This window comes from Pongo pygmaeus, chromosome 11, assembly GCF_028885625.2.
Source record: "Pongo pygmaeus isolate AG05252 chromosome 11, NHGRI_mPonPyg2-v2.0_pri, whole genome shotgun sequence".
Lineage (NCBI taxonomy): Eukaryota > Metazoa > Chordata > Mammalia > Primates > Hominidae > Pongo > Pongo pygmaeus.
In genome coordinates this window covers 99,424,142-99,439,908 of record NC_072384.2, presented here as the reverse complement: position 1 = coordinate 99,439,908, position 15,767 = coordinate 99,424,142, and the positions used below count along the sequence as shown (strand labels likewise).

At 37.0% G+C, this 15,767-nt stretch overlaps 1 protein-coding gene across 2 annotated transcripts in view; it reads left to right on the top strand.

Moving 5' to 3' along the window:
- Window positions 1-15,767, top strand: part of SATB2 (SATB homeobox 2) — a 195,789-nt gene that overhangs the window by 67,426 nt on the left and 112,596 nt on the right. For both annotated transcript variants that reach the window (XM_063647790.1, XM_054478699.2), the window contains one exon: window positions 15,540-15,666. In XM_063647790.1, coding sequence (XP_063503860.1) covers window positions 15,540-15,666 — 127 coding nt within the window. The remainder of the gene's footprint in view (window positions 1-15,539; window positions 15,667-15,767) is intronic.

Below are 15,767 nucleotides of genomic sequence, written 5' to 3'. Positions count from 1 at the left end.
TATAAATTCTTTGGGTATAAAGAGCACTGTCACTTTAAATTATTCTGTGACTAGCAGAAGCCAGTGTTGAGATGATAATGGTGATATTTAATATACTATTTTTCTGTATTAGGCATATCATAGATTTAACAACAATTATTAGATTTGGAGTCTCTGCTAGCTGCAGCCTTTTCCCAAATTCAAGGTATATTTCTGTGTAGCATATCTTCACAAAACATAAAAACACTAAACTGAAATTAAAACTGATTTGAAAGTATACTAGAGAGGATTGTGAAGATCTATGAAAATACATGACTTTTTTTTTTTTTTTATTAAGCATTTGTGATCACTGCCTACTCCATTTCCTAGCACCTTTTATTTTGTTATTCTTCTTTAGGTAAACAGCCATTCAGGAAGATGGTTTGTGCAAAAAGAATGAAAATAAATGCATGAAGGAAAATGTATGCACTAGCATCTCCTGTCTCTCCCTCTGAGATTTTATGTATGCTCTGCTTCAAAAACCAGTTTAAAAATAAAAAAGATGAGGGCGGTTGCAATCTGCTTCATTTTATGCAGATTAGGTATGGCCCTCGGGCACCTGCCAAATTGCTAATATGGCCTTCCGTTGGGCCTGATTAGTGTGAACCCGGATCTTTTCCATTAAAGCAGAAATGAATTTGTTGGGAATAAGGTAACAACAAAAGTGATGTGTTCACTAATAACCGTGGGTCAGGTTACATTAGAGCAGTTTCTCAGTGTGTACCTGAGGCAGACTACCCTCAGCATTTATGATTTCCTCCATCCTCACTTGGCTCCTCTCTGAGGACATCGTGGTTTTTAGAGACCGGTGGGACCGTGACCTCCTTTTATACTGAAGCTACTTTGAGAGGTCATTTTCTTCTACATTCCAAATGCAAAATGTTATTCTCATTTTTGTAAACACATCTGTAGGCCTTACACTTGTAATAACAAGTATCTTAAATTATCCAGAATGAATGTCTATATAAGGATATCCACTCTGGGCAATTGAATTTTTGGATAATTCCAATAGCCATTTTGAGTGCCCCTGGGTGAAGCATTAATTATCTTCCAAAAAGATAATGGAGACAATAAATATGGAACTATCAAGCATCTCTTATGACTCTATTAGAATACATTTTTAAGAAAATATTTTGATACCAATGATTGTATTCTGTGGGAAAAGAATGAGAGGTTTGTATGAACTAAGCAGCAACTGGAAGTTCAAAAAGACAAATTGGGCCCTATCTGCAGATTTGGGTGCATAAAGACTTACACAAAGTAAAGTCAGCTTTGTCAGTTGCCTAATTTAGCCCATATTGAAAATTACTGGAGCTTTAGCATAAGCAGTGTTTCACGTGAAGTCGTTTTGTAACCCAAATTATTTCTTGCCCATGGAGGAGTAAGAAACACATTTAACAGTTGACATTCTGCATCATCATGGACAGACCAGAGAGAGAAGTAGCTACACCCAAAATACATACGGAAGTCTTTTACGTGGGTTTGCTTCCCATTAAGTGGTTTATGGATGAATAAAATATTTATTTTTAAAGGCCTTATTCTGATTTATTAGAAGCATTATTGAATATACTACCCCAACCCAGTATTTTGTGTCTTCAAGTAATTTGATAGCAAGGGCAAGAATTGCAAAGCTTTTGTTTCCTATTTCTTAATTTTGTTTGGCGAAGTACAAATTAATTAAAGCTAAAATTATCTGTCACATAGATGTGATTGGGGAAGAAATTTATAATCATTTTTGGACTCTTACAGTTCTTAGAACATCATGTTTCAATATTATTATACAAGCATTTTTTTTTTGAGTGTCTACCAAGTGTCAGACACCAGGCTAGCTTAGATGAATGAGGTGGTTTCTGGTTGATTATGACCAGTTTTGAGATGTGTCCAAGTGTGCAAGAACCACAAACTGATAAAGAAATGTTCATGGGCATTTTAACTTAACAAAAATTTAGCTTACCTTGACTCATACTGGAAACTGTTATCAGAATTTAAAAATTAATGACTTGCTCTTTATTTCTGGTACAAATTAATTTTAATATAATATTGGGTAACTTGGTTAACTACTTTCTTCTAGTGTAGCAACATAATAATACCATGATAAACTTAAATGCCCAATTTCTTGATGGATTATTATAAGGTGCTTATGATAAAACACGATTGAACCAATTAAAAATGAGTAGAGGTAAACTGGGGCCCACTAAGGTGTCATCAGTATCCAAAGGCTCATCTGTATTCAGAAAATTAGACATGGTGACAGAGCGAGACTCCGTCTCAAAAAAAAAAAAAAAAAAAGAAAATTAGACATGAAAGAAATCAGTCTTATCGTAGTGAATATTTTCATGCTTTTCTCCCCATGTATTATAGAATGTGTATGTTAATAATGAAAGCAAAACAAAATAAAACAACATGAAATGAGATTAAATGGATCATTTTTTTTTTTTTTCATTTAAGTTAGTGGCTTGAGTGACTAAATATATTTTGATTTTTGATTTTCCTTCCTTTTAGATGTGGGAAGTTGATGGTGATATATTAGAATCAAAATGAAACACCACTTAAGTCATTTTAAGGATGGTTGAATTAAAAAAAATCCACATGACAGATTAGCTCTTGGGACCCCTTTGCAGGCTTTTGTCTATTTTTATTTATTTATTCATTTATTTACTTATTTTAGAAGCAGGGTCTCACTCTGTCAGCTCTCTGACTAGCTGGGACACAGGTACATGCCACCACGCCTGGCTTTTTATTTTTATTTTTATTTTTGCAGAGACAGGGTTTCTCTTTATGTTGTCCAGGCTGGTTTCCAACTCCTGGGCTCAAGCAATTCTCCCACTTCAGCCTCCCAAAGTGCTGGGATTACAGGCATGAGCCACAGAGCCTGGCCCACGGCCTTTTTTCTAATAGAATGTAATAGAAATCCACAGTATTAGCTCTCATACAGTTCTTGCCACCTTCTTATCTTTCTTACCGGGTTTTATATCTTAAAGCTCTGAATAAAAGTAAATCTTGTCTACATGTGGAGGGTCTTCATATATCAGTGATTCCTAGGGTATTTATTAGTATTTATAATCAGATAATTTTGAGATTTTTGTACCTTGCTCCCAATTTTCAGCATCATACTTCCTGAGCAAATTAAATTTATTTATTTATGTGGTCTATGCTATGGGCTTCATTGGTCATATACAAATATATCTTTAAGAAGAGGGGATTACTTATTTGTGGAGGTATGTAAACAATTTATTCTATTGGGTACTATGCAAATGCAAAATTGATCTGAGAGTATCTTGTCCTAATGATTGTGTTATTGTCTTTCATTAACATAAAAGTGTCCTGGGGAAAGTTACTCTTTAATAATTTTAACATAAAGAACTAATGAATACAATTATATTTATTTAGATAGAGAGAAGTCCATTAGTAGTCAGTAGGCAGCAGCTTTTGTTATTTTAGGAAGAAGTGCAGTCAGCTGGATGATATTCAATTTAAAAAAACCTGATTGAGCCATATTTTTTTTTTCGGTTGATCTGAAAGCATTGTTGTTTTGCTCACCAACTGGCAGACCTTCAATTATCCTGAATTTAGAATTTGTTTACTATACTTTGAAAGTTTAAAAATGAGCCCTTCCTGAGAAACAAAAAGCTGGATGCTTGCCATTTTTTTTTAAGAAAAATAGAACTTTAATGGCAGAAAAATCAATCTACCAATTCAATGTTGACTTTATTTCCAGTTTTGAAGGCTTAGTGTGTTTTTAAAATGACAGTCATCAAAGCTATCATAATTAATCCCCAAAGTTTTGGGGCGTCATTTTGATCTAGAATGTCAGAACTGCAAGGGGCCATGGAGATTATCAATAGGTCTCTGGGACTGTAGTGGATTCCACAAGATTTGGTTGAGGGTTTCAGCTATTGAGGCTCTTCTCTGTGCCTTTATCGGGTGTCTAGAACATCTCTTGGGCTAGTCTTCCTGGATATCCAGGGTACCAAGAGTATGGGCACTCACTTTTCCATGTGTTGGGGGTTGGCAGAATGCTGGGGAAGGGTCTGAGAGCACAAGGTCAACCTGCAAAGAAAGCTGGCACTGCCCACGGGCCACGGCACAGTGACCCTTCCTCCCTTCCAGCTTTATTCCCTCCTTCCCTCCTTTCCTTCTTTCCTTATCTCTGAGCCTCTACGATCTGCCAGGCACTGTGTTATCTGTGGAAGTTACAGTCTAGTGAAGAATAAAGGTCCCAAATATTTTTAAGTGCAGAGGCTCTCTGGGATCATTTGTAACAGAGGCTCTCTGGGATCATTTGTGGGTGGTCCCTGATGCCTTCCCTGATTGTGGACACTCCTACAGATGGCAAAACGGAGGTTCAAAGAGAATAAGTGGCCCCAGTCAGTAAGCTAGGACAAATTTCCTATCCTAGGGTCTTTTGGACCATGTCAGATGACTTGCCGTGTTAGCAGGTGACATTTTAGAAGATCCAAGTTTTTGCTTCTTTAAGTAAAGGCAACTTTCCCTTAAAAACATCCTAAAAAATGTAATGCTTACCTCTTTTATGTTGACTTACAATTCATTAATGCCAACATATGTGTATACAGGACTTCATAATTTCCAGTGCACTTTAACTCATGTTATTTTATTGTAATTACCATCTTGTGAGTCAGGCAGGGGAGTTTGTTTCTTGTTTTAGCTTTTAACTCCCCATTTTATAGAAGAGAAAATAGGGGCCCAGAGAGGGTAAGTGAGTTATCCACAGATGCAGAGCTGCATCCAACAGAGGGCAGATCCAAGATCTGGGATCTCTTGATTGCCAGGCTGCCGCTCTTCAAACAAAGGTGGGTATGTGACATACACACACCCAGTATTTTAGGCATCCTCATTTTATGGGGCTGTAGCCAGAGTTGTTAGAACAAGTTAAATTGACATGACCTTTGCCTTTTGGTGGTTTATAGTCTAAATATGGTTTAAAAAAAAAGCTTCAAGTTTATTAATACACAAGAAACTATTTTTTTTTTTCCTGGGTGTTGTCTATTCAGCCTATGCCAAGTCCTTCACACTTAAAAGGAAATAAAACACAGTTACAGTGCACCTTAGCCCTGCTTTCCTACTTACATGTCATAATGTTCCTCTTTCTCTTCAACAGTAATGAGATTTGCCAGTGAATTGAGGGGAAAAAAAAGGAATCGGGGAATTTTGATTTTCTGCTGTTTTAAGGAGAATTAGTGGATTAATCTAGATGCCCCCAGTCCTTGCTTTTTACTGGGCACCCTGGGCAGTGATGTCCAAATCTGGCTTATCACCAGCATCTCCTGGGATCTACCCCTGGAGCTTTTGTTTCAGAGGCCATGATGAGGCCCGTGACTGCTCTACAGATGAACTTGGAACCCATTTACTTAATCTGACCACTCCAAACACCACAGTTCTTAGTAATCTGCAAATTCCTGGGACTGGAGAGAAAAACAACCCATTTGTGACCTCTTCTACCCTCCAGATTATCTCTAACTGTGTGGTCCAGCTGCCACAGGATAGCTAGACATGCAAGGGGAATAGCCTCTAACTCTACCACAGTTCCATTGCCCATCAATTTATATGGCATTTTTCTGACATTGCTGAATATTTTTTGGGGCTCAAATAGGCCATTGTCATTATTTATCGCCATGTATGTTGTGACTGTAAGTCTACTTTTGATTCAATTAGAGAAACATTTGCCTACCGAGAGAACAACTCCTGTGTATTGGACTCTTGGCTTCTTTTTTGGCCATTAAAATGGTAGTGGAATATTTTAAAATTTGGTTTGCAGCCTTTAAATATGACATTTCCAAAAAATGTAAATCAAGGAACTGTCAGAATATCTTTAAATGTAAAACATCTGAAACTGTGTGCATTATTAGGTTTAATAGTGTATATATGAAAATGTCCCTGATATGTATATGAACATTGAAAGTAAAATTTATTAAAATATTCCTTTTTGTTTTGTTTTGTTTTGTTTTTGAGATGGAGTCTTGCTCTGTCGCCCAGGCTGGAGTGCAGTGGCGCAATCTCTGGTCACCGCAACCTCTGCCTCCTGGGTTCACGCCATTCTCCTGCCTCAGCCTCCCAAGTAGCTGGGACTACAGGCGCCTGCCACCACACCCAGCTAATTTTTTGTATTTTTAGTAGAAATGAGGTTTCACCGTGGTCTCGATCTCTGTACCTTGTGATCCACCCGCCTCGGCCTCCCTGAGTGCTGGGATTACAGGCGTGAGCCACCGCGCCCGGCCTAAAATATTCTAAAGGGAACAAAAACAAAACCCCAAAATCTTCAAACCGAAAGCAGTTGCCACTTCTACCAGTTATAGCCGTAGTTGCTTCTATGTATTGTAGTTTCTTAGCGAATTACTGTGAAATCAGGTTAGTTGGAACATGAATAAAAATGTACAACATAAATGAATATATGTTTGCCTTCATATTATTAATATATGGTGATGTTTTCTTTGATAATCTACATGCCATCATAATATTGCCCCTAAGATTAGGTATTATGTAACCATAAACTGTAGGAAACACAATATGCCTGGAGGACAATTCTAGAATATATAACTGGGAGCACGCAATTGATAGAGAGTTTCCAGGGATATTAAGCCCAGACACGGAGTACCTGGAAAGCCAGGTCCTCAGGAAAACCTGTTGCAACATTTGAAAAGAATACACATAATTAATTAGGATGAGAAAGATGTGAGGCAACTGTATTCTTAGACCTTCAGTATATACCTCTTACCCTAGAGGATGCAGAAGCATTGGCTAAACATAAGTTATGAATAGCATCTGCTAGAATGTAGCAAAGTATGTTTAAAAGAGTATTTCGCTTGTGTCTTTGATTATTGAAGATATTTTAGGGGGACAAATGCTAGGGGGAAATCTCTTTATGCAAATGTATTTCTGAATAGAAAGGAGGAAAAAAGAAGCTGCTTTGCATTACCTGCCAACATGAGTTTTTTAATTTAAAACTCTTTTAGAAAATGATTAAACTTAGAACAACAATAAGAAAATATGTACTGGATGAAATAGTTTTCAACCAGTGACATAAGTTTAGAACCAACCCCAAATAATTTCTCATCACACTTTTCTTTCTCATTTGTCTTATTCCTCCATGTAATAGTTTTAAATGGCACTCTTATGAAATAAATAACTAAACACCAACCACATTTTTTTTTCATATCCTGACCAATATTTTGGCTGTTTTACAGAAGAACTGGAATTCTGAAAATTAAATAAAGATTTCTGAAATGCTAACTACAGAAAGTTTTATTTAATTTATGGAATAATTTTGTTCTCTCCCTCTCCATTTTTTTTCAATAAGGTTTTTATTAATTTAGTCTAGTTACTTAGTGCTTATATTAAATAATCTAATAAAAGTCAGGGTTGTAACATAACATTTCCCAAATGTGAAGCAGCATCTATTACATGAGACAAAATCTTTATGCCGCAAAATTGTAAAAGCCATGTATAGAATTACAAGGCACCAAATGGTACTGTATATATTTCTAAAATAGAACATTTCTGTAGTGTAAGGGGGTAGTCAGCTCAAAAAAAAGTGTGACAGACAGCTGTATCACTATAGTTTATTCAGAAAGTACTGTAAAATTAATTTTGATTTTTAAATAATAATCTTCTTGATAATTTCCTCTGAAAGATAGAAATATGATTTAAATATACAGGTTAGTATTTTTAAAGGTAAAACCTACTTTGTTTGTGTTTGTCAGTGTTACCGGAATTCTTGCAAACAGAGAAGTTATCTGTGGGGATGGGAAACAGTGCATTGTGTGTGTGTGTGCTCACACACTTGCATCTCTTGATTTTTAGATAAATTCATGACAGTATATGTTCAGTGTATATTTTGAATCATTGAATTATTTATTTTTGTCTGGCATTTCCTTTTGTATTGTCATGAATGCAGGATTAAAACCATTGTAGGCTCCCAGACAAGTATGTTGTGAGGTTTCATTAATTTGTGTAAGTTATAAAGGCACTTGAATAATGTAAGATGACTCAAAAATGCTGTTTCATTTTCCACTTACTTTTACCCCAATGCAAGCCAGTTGAAATATATATATATAGAGAATCCTTAAAATCAAAGTAGAAGGTGTAGAAGAGTTAGGTTTATTCCAATAAGTTGTACTGGGGTACTGCTAAACTATGCATTAAAAAGGAAAATATGTATACTTCAAAAACCATTTTTGTTTTGCCTTTTTTTCTTTTTCCTCATTGAAAAGTCATTCCCACCACAGGTTTAGCAATAATAACTACAATTTATGTCTTTTTTGCTGCTGCAATTTGATGATATACCACAGTCAGGCCACAGGTTAGAAACACAGGCTGAATTATTATATACTGCTGGGTAGTGATTTCCTGTGAACTGATTTATGGATAAATAATTCTATGTTCTTATTATATAGGATAGACAGTTTTTAATTTCTTTAACAAAGCATAGCTGAACAACAGAAAATTATATGCTATAGCATATGAACACAACCACTCTGAGGAGGATAAACAGATGCAATCAATGTCATGAGTTCTCCTATTTTTACAAGGAGCCTCATCAGCAGTTGGTATTGTGGAAATAATACCGAGAACCAGAAGCCCCAAGGCTTAGTTCTTCTAAGGCTGGGGTTTTTATTGACACTCTTTTGCAGAGATCTTTTCCAGGGAGTTATGAGATATACAAACCCCAGCCTTTGGATATTAAAGCTAATGTCTCATTTTTTTTCTCGGGCTGAGTTTTCATTTTGCTTTAAAAGTTAATGTTAAAATGCACCTGGAATAAAAGAAAATTATCCATCCAGCTGAATTTTAAGAATACTGCTGGATATTTTGCTGGGTTGCTTATATCTGTTTCACAGATTGAACTGTAGGCTTTATTGTGCAGTATACCCAATATATATCTATTTTATCAGCATCTGTCTACATGCCACTGCAAACTGTGAGAATTGTTCTCATGTACTTCACAGGCAGCCTATTGTAGGCCTTCATGAAGTAAATATTTCTCATATTTGAGGTACAGGGGTAAAAGCTATCATCTTGGCTTATTTTAGGAGTGGTTTCACTTAGCTATGTGTTTAGCAATAATAAGCTTCTCTGCTCAATTGTGAGCTCCATAATTACAGGGACAGTATATATTGAGGTTATCTTTGCATCTTAGTGACTTTTGTTGGAGACACACAAGAAAAAAGTTGTTGAATGAATGCTTCATGCTTAATACAAACACTTCTAATGGCTCATTGATTATAATGTATTATCACATTTTATTTTGTCCTCAGACATGACTGACTTTCTAAAAGCTTGAATCAAATATTGATCAACTATAATGTGTATTATCACCACTCTTTTGTTTTTATATAATTAGAGGCAAATGATACTAAAAATGTGAATTACATATTTACTGAGAATAGTAACTGTTTTCTTTGAGATAAATACCAAAAACATGAACACAAACAACTATTGATATTTCTTTTGGTGAAATGTCAGCTCTTTAACTCTGGCAGAATACTGCATTGAGAAAATAAAAAACTGGTTTCCATTATTGCATCTTTTTAATTTTAGACAAAAATTGCCTCCATTCCCAATCTAATTTTATATCACTAATGGGAAATTTACCTACAATTGCATTTTGTTATTTGGTCTGTACACATTACACATTGAGTGGATTGGTGCTCTATATTTTAGTGAACAGATTTGTCTGGATATAGACGGTTTTATTCATACTGTGCTCAATTCAATCATGTTAACATTTATATGAATTTCAACCCCAAAATAAAGGCCCATAATTTGTGACTCAAAGACCTTGAAACAGCATCTGTAATAGTCTTCGACACCAAGCATTTTCTAAATGTCTGCAGATGACAAATTCCTTGTAAATAATAAAGATGATTGGAAAACAATGTTTATGTCTGAAATGGCACTGTTGTGGGAAACTGTTTTTTCCAGAGAAGTCCCAAGTTTAACTGGCTCTTCAGTCTTCTGGGACTGTGACGTCACCTGTTTGCTCTTTGGTCTCATTTATTCCTTGGTTTAACATTAAATGTCCAGACACTGCCTGATGTGTGACTGTGGACGCGCTCTGGCCCTCCTCTCCAGGGGCCCATTGTGTGGTTGGGCACTTGGATGTGGGTACATCCTCAGGGCATCGGTAACAGAGCTGAGCAGAAAGGATATTGGCCCAGTAGTTCAAAAACTTGCAAAATGAAGCCTAGGTTTTAGTCCTGGTTTTCATCCACTTATGTCCTTGAAAAGTCATTCTTTGACCTTCAGCTTACTTCCAGGTAGAATGCTGAGTCCAGGCTGTTTTCATAATTATAAACTAATGGTTGTATAAAACACTGCAAACTGTAAAGTAACATAAAGGGATGTTGTGAATAAGTTTTTTATAAGGTATACAAACCAACCAAGAATATTTATTGTACCGTGTTATAGAGAAAGGATTACTTCAGGTGGGTTATCAGGGTTGGAATTATTCCCATGGCAGAATTTCAGCAATAATATAGACAATTTCTAGAAGTGAATATTGGGGATCAATACTCTAGACAGAGTGAGAGTGTGATAAATTTTCAGAGAAAAAATGGAAATTGCCATGCATTTAGCATCTGCTGTGTTCCTGGCTGAACTCAAGGGTGTGTGTGTGTGTGTGTGTGCACATGCGTGTGCACGCGTATGAAATATTTCGTAATTTAATCATCACTAGTTTTTCTCATTTTTCAAATTGGGGTTACAAAACTTACTCATAGAATGTGAATGTTGGGAATAACATCTGTATACTTAAGTTATGCCATCATTATTGACATTTCTCTAGTGCTACAATATTATCCTCAATGACCACATAACTTGTTCTTGCTTCTTTGTCCTTGTTCACTACACTGGAGTGATTGGTGGGGTCTGCATCCCTCCGTAGAAGCCAGGAAGAGGCTGTTGTAATTGTAACTAGACATACCGACCTGAATTATTTCAGTTCTTTTTTCTCCCTTTGGAATGCGTGCCGTTTTTAATCCACCTGCAGTCCAGTACCGGTTGAGCATCTCAAATCTGAAATTCTGAAATCTGAAATGTTCCAAAATCTGAGATCTTTTGAGTGTCAACATGGTGCCCAAAGGAAATGCTCATTCGAGCATTTCAAATTTTGAATTTTTGGATTTGGGGTGCCTACCTGGTAGGTATAATGCAACTATTTCAAAATCTGAAAAAATCAGAAATATGAATTGCTTCTGGTTCTCCAAGGATTTTGGATAAGGAATACTCAACCTGTATAAATTAATCTCTGGAAGTTTTGCTTTATTGTTGTTATGTGTACACTAAGAAACTTACAATGATCTATTGTCCCTTAAGTTTTATGGAGCACTTATGTAGCAGTCCCAGTGCTAGTCTCCTTTTCATGTAAAGTCTCATGATAACCCTAAAGGGTAGGCATTGTTCTTATCCCCATTTTACAGATATGGAAATGGACACATGGAAAGACTAAACAATTTACTCAAAGTCTCACAGGTGACAAGCAGAGGAAGCTGGGTGTAAACTCACCTTTGACTCCGGACCTTACTCCTAACCTTTGACCTATACAGTGTGCTACTGAGTCAGGCATTCATGGCCTCCCGAAACTTGGAACCAGTCTTTTCTTCTAGTTTGCCTCTCACTTGAGCCAGTGTGATAACGAGAAGAGTGAGAGCCTGGTCTTTGAAGTGAATCTGAGCTCTGCTACTTGCTAATAATATTACCTAGGCTGCTTAAGATAACCCATCCCTTCTGAATCTCCATTTCCTCATGGAGGGAGTTGAAACTAGATATTCAGGGGTAAAGAACTGATGGAGAAATTGGAGGTACACTTATACTAGATTTGATGGTGCAGAAAATAAGAGACTGAGGGAACAGAGAGATTGTCGTAGTGTTTTTGTTTGTTTTGAAGTAGGGGAGGGCTAGGTGCAGTGGCTCATGCCTGTAATCCCAGCACTTTGGGAGGCTGCGGTGGGCAGATCGCTTGTGCCCAGGAGTTGGAGACCAGCCTGGCCAACATGATGAAACCCTGTCTCTATAAAAGTACAAAACTTGCCAGGTGTGGTGGCATATACCTGTAGTCCCAACTACTTGGGAGGCTGATGTGGGAGGTTGGCTTGAGCCTGGGAGGCAGAGGTTGCAGTGAGCTGAGATCTCACCGGTACACTTCAGCTTGGGTGACAGAGCCAGACCCTGTGTTAGAAACAAACAAACAAACAAACAAAAAAAGTAGAGGAGATGTGAATCTACTTATAGGTCAAAGGAAAGAAGCCACTGAGGAGCAAGGATGGAAGAAATGAATGGGGAAGTGGTGGGAATAGAGGATGGGACACATTGATGTATACTCCTCCTTTGTGATTTAAAACAAAAGTCTTTTATAGACACATGACTGAAAGCTAATATAATCATCAAAAATCTTTTGAGTCAATGTATTTTGAAATAAACTATCTCTTCTCTTTAAGACACATTAAAAAGGTCAAAAGAATGACTAAATTTTTGAGATTAAATTATATTCAAGCTCTTTACTAATTTTTACATTTAATCTGCATAGTATTCTTGTAAGATCAGTACTTTTATTGTTCCAGTTTACAGATGAGAGGATTGAGGTATGGAGAATTTTAAGTAACTTGGTAGGGTTACATAATTAGTAGGTGACAGAGCCAGGATGTGAACAGAGGCAATTTAACTTGGAAGCCTGCATTCTTAGTCACTATGGTATACTGCTTCCCAATTTGATTTCCTCAATTAACACTTGACTACTATTCCAAGTAATATTTTTGTCTATTTTATATCGGGGAAGAAGGACTGTTCTAAAGAATGTATTTGCAAAGAGGATTAATACAGTACGTTAGACAGAGACCCTGTTTGGAGGAAAGGCTCATTAAGAGTTACTCCAAGCCTCTACCTGACTGGAGTAGAGTGGGCTTCTGGCCATAGCTCTCCTAGCAGATCTTGTACCTGCAGACCCTGGTAAATAGCTGTGCAGAGACCATGACTTCTAGGACTGTGCAAGTTAGTTAATAAGGTGCAAAAAAGGAAAAGCACACACTTCCCATTGCCTGGGAAAATAGCATGTGCCAACAGCTCTCTTCCAAGATATAGAAACCAAACTGTAGCAGCTGCTCTATGTGGAGGTATTAAGTGTTGTTAAAACACCTGTGTGTGTCTAATTCCAGCCCAAACAAGTCTTCTTCCGGCTCATCAAGGTGGGGTAAGAATTTACCTATATGGAGATTCTATTTCCAGTAGAATGAGTTGTCTATTATTTCCTGTAGAGATTTCTCTCCCTCCCCTCTCTAAAAAATTGAGGTATAATTTACATACAAAAATATATGGATATTAAGTGATCAGTTTGATAAATTTTGACAATTTGTATAACCATGCAACCACCATGCCAAACAAGAAAATCCCCATATGTCCTTGTCTATGTAATGCCCCTTTCTGTCCCTCTGACTTCTATCCCCATTAGATTAGTCTTGCATGTTCTTGTATTTCATATAAATGAAATCATACAGATATATTCTGTTGTGTCTGGCTGTAGTGTGGTGTATGCTTACAATGGAATGCTTCTTTACAATAAAAAGGAATCAACTACTGACACCACAACAGCTTGAATGAATCTCTTGTAGAGTTGTGCGTTGAAGCTTGTAGGGTCCTTTTTTTTATATTACTTGCATAGTCTTAGTAACCAAAATGACCCACAAAATCTGCTTCTTTTACTTGCCTATCATAGTGCACAACTGTCAACTTCATTCCCCCCCCATTCTGTCATATATTATCTGTGTGACTTTAGAACACAGCCAATTTATATTCAGCTTATGGGTGATCATGATAATGACTTTTGAAAGGAATTTAAAATTGTAGAATGATTTTTTAAAAAGGAAATATGTTAGACATGTTACATGGTTTCTTTTTAGTATTTGCAAATGTCAGGAGTAAAAGAAGCAAGGAAGCAGACCCACTCTTTTGTGGGTGGCTGTCCAGTGGGCCCTGGATGTTCATTTCATGACTACTACATGCTGTGTGCTGTGCACTTTTCATTGTCATGAGAGAGAATGTTAGGAAAACTATCCCCGCAAGAAAACAGCTTTTCTTGGCAAGTGAAATATGACTTAAGGAGCCAGAACTGGAGACATACGGTACTATGAATGAGAGCTGTGTTACTTTATTGGATCTGAGTCCAGGCACTATTTATACTGCAGCATATTCAGCACCAGATTGTTAAATCTTAATACTGAAACAGTGTATCATTTTAATATTTTTGTTCTGTTTATTCCCTGTTTTCAAGCATTATGTCAAGCATTGCGCATTCATTTATTTCATCTTGGACAGGACGTGCCCTGACCAGAAAGTCCATTTCCTATTGCTGGAATTTTGCCCCGTAGCTGTCATTTTGTGAAGCTCTTAAAAGTTCACTTGGGTACACAGGTGTTTTCTCTCTTTGATGATAATATATTTTTTAAAGAACAGTGTAGTTGGACTCACCTGTATTGTCAAAAATAAAAATGCTGTTTTTCTTTTATCACTAAAGCATCACTGCTTTTTATGTGTGGCAATTTCTGACATCCTGGAGACCATGGGATTTTTCATCGCCTACAAATAAAATTTTTGTTACCCTGTGTCGCATGTGAAATGGGTTTCTCTATTTTTCTTCATCAATGTTACGTGTGCCCTGTGTACCAGATAAAATGGGCCTATCTTATGAATAAGTTAGCATTTTCACCGTATGTTGCTGAAACCATCCCATGAATCTTCCTCTAACAAGGGTATTCCTAAAATTGCTGCTCTACGTACCCCAAGCTTAAAAAGGATTTTTATTATTTTTTCATTGTTATGCATGTTTACCATATGCAGCAGGAAATCCACAGGGAAAAAGTGCTATTGTCACTGTCAAAAGAGCTGAGGAATAAAAAAAAGAAAGGAAGTTGAGGGCATCTTTGCTATTTCTGATCTGTGGTCAATCACCGTGGTATTGCATTTGGCCTGGGAAAGCAACCCCACTGCCTGCTGAAACGCAGATATGGGAGCGAACTCTAACTGCTTCATGAGCTCCAAATGCTGTTCGCACTGGGAATCGCACCACAGTCAGGATGTAACTGCGTGCTGAGCCCACACACAGGAATTTTCTTGTACAATTCAAAACTGAATCTTATATTTACTTAAGGCTTACTTTTTTTTTATGTCTATGAAATCAGCAGTCCTGTATATTTAGCATCAGCCTTAAGTTAGAATGTGAAACAATTCTGGGGGGAAGGAAGTATCCGTATGGTTTTCTAAGTAATTTAAGAAACAGGAAAACATAAAAGAACTGATTGTCTGTGATTAAACCTCATTCTTTCCTTCCCATCTTCCTGTATAGTTAACTAACTCAATTGTCAGCCAGAAAGAAATAGCTTATTGCACTGGGTTGTAAAATATCTGAGTGGGCCTTGGATGTTGATGATTGAATGACCTTCTTAACATTGAACAAACAATGGGGAGGTTTAATAAATAGCAGATATATGTTTATTATGTTTTTCTTCCCTGTGCAGGAATAATCAAGCTGGGAAGGTGGAACCCTCTCCCCCTCAGTTATGTGACAGATGCACCCGACGCGACAGTGGCCGACATGCTACAAGATGTCTATCATGTTGTGACGTTGAAAATCCAATTACAAAGGTGGGTGTTTCTGAACATCTGCTTTTCCTTGCTGTCAGAGCTGCTCCGTCCATCATAGATTCACTGCAAAGATCAGCATGTCCTGTCTCTTAATTTCTGGA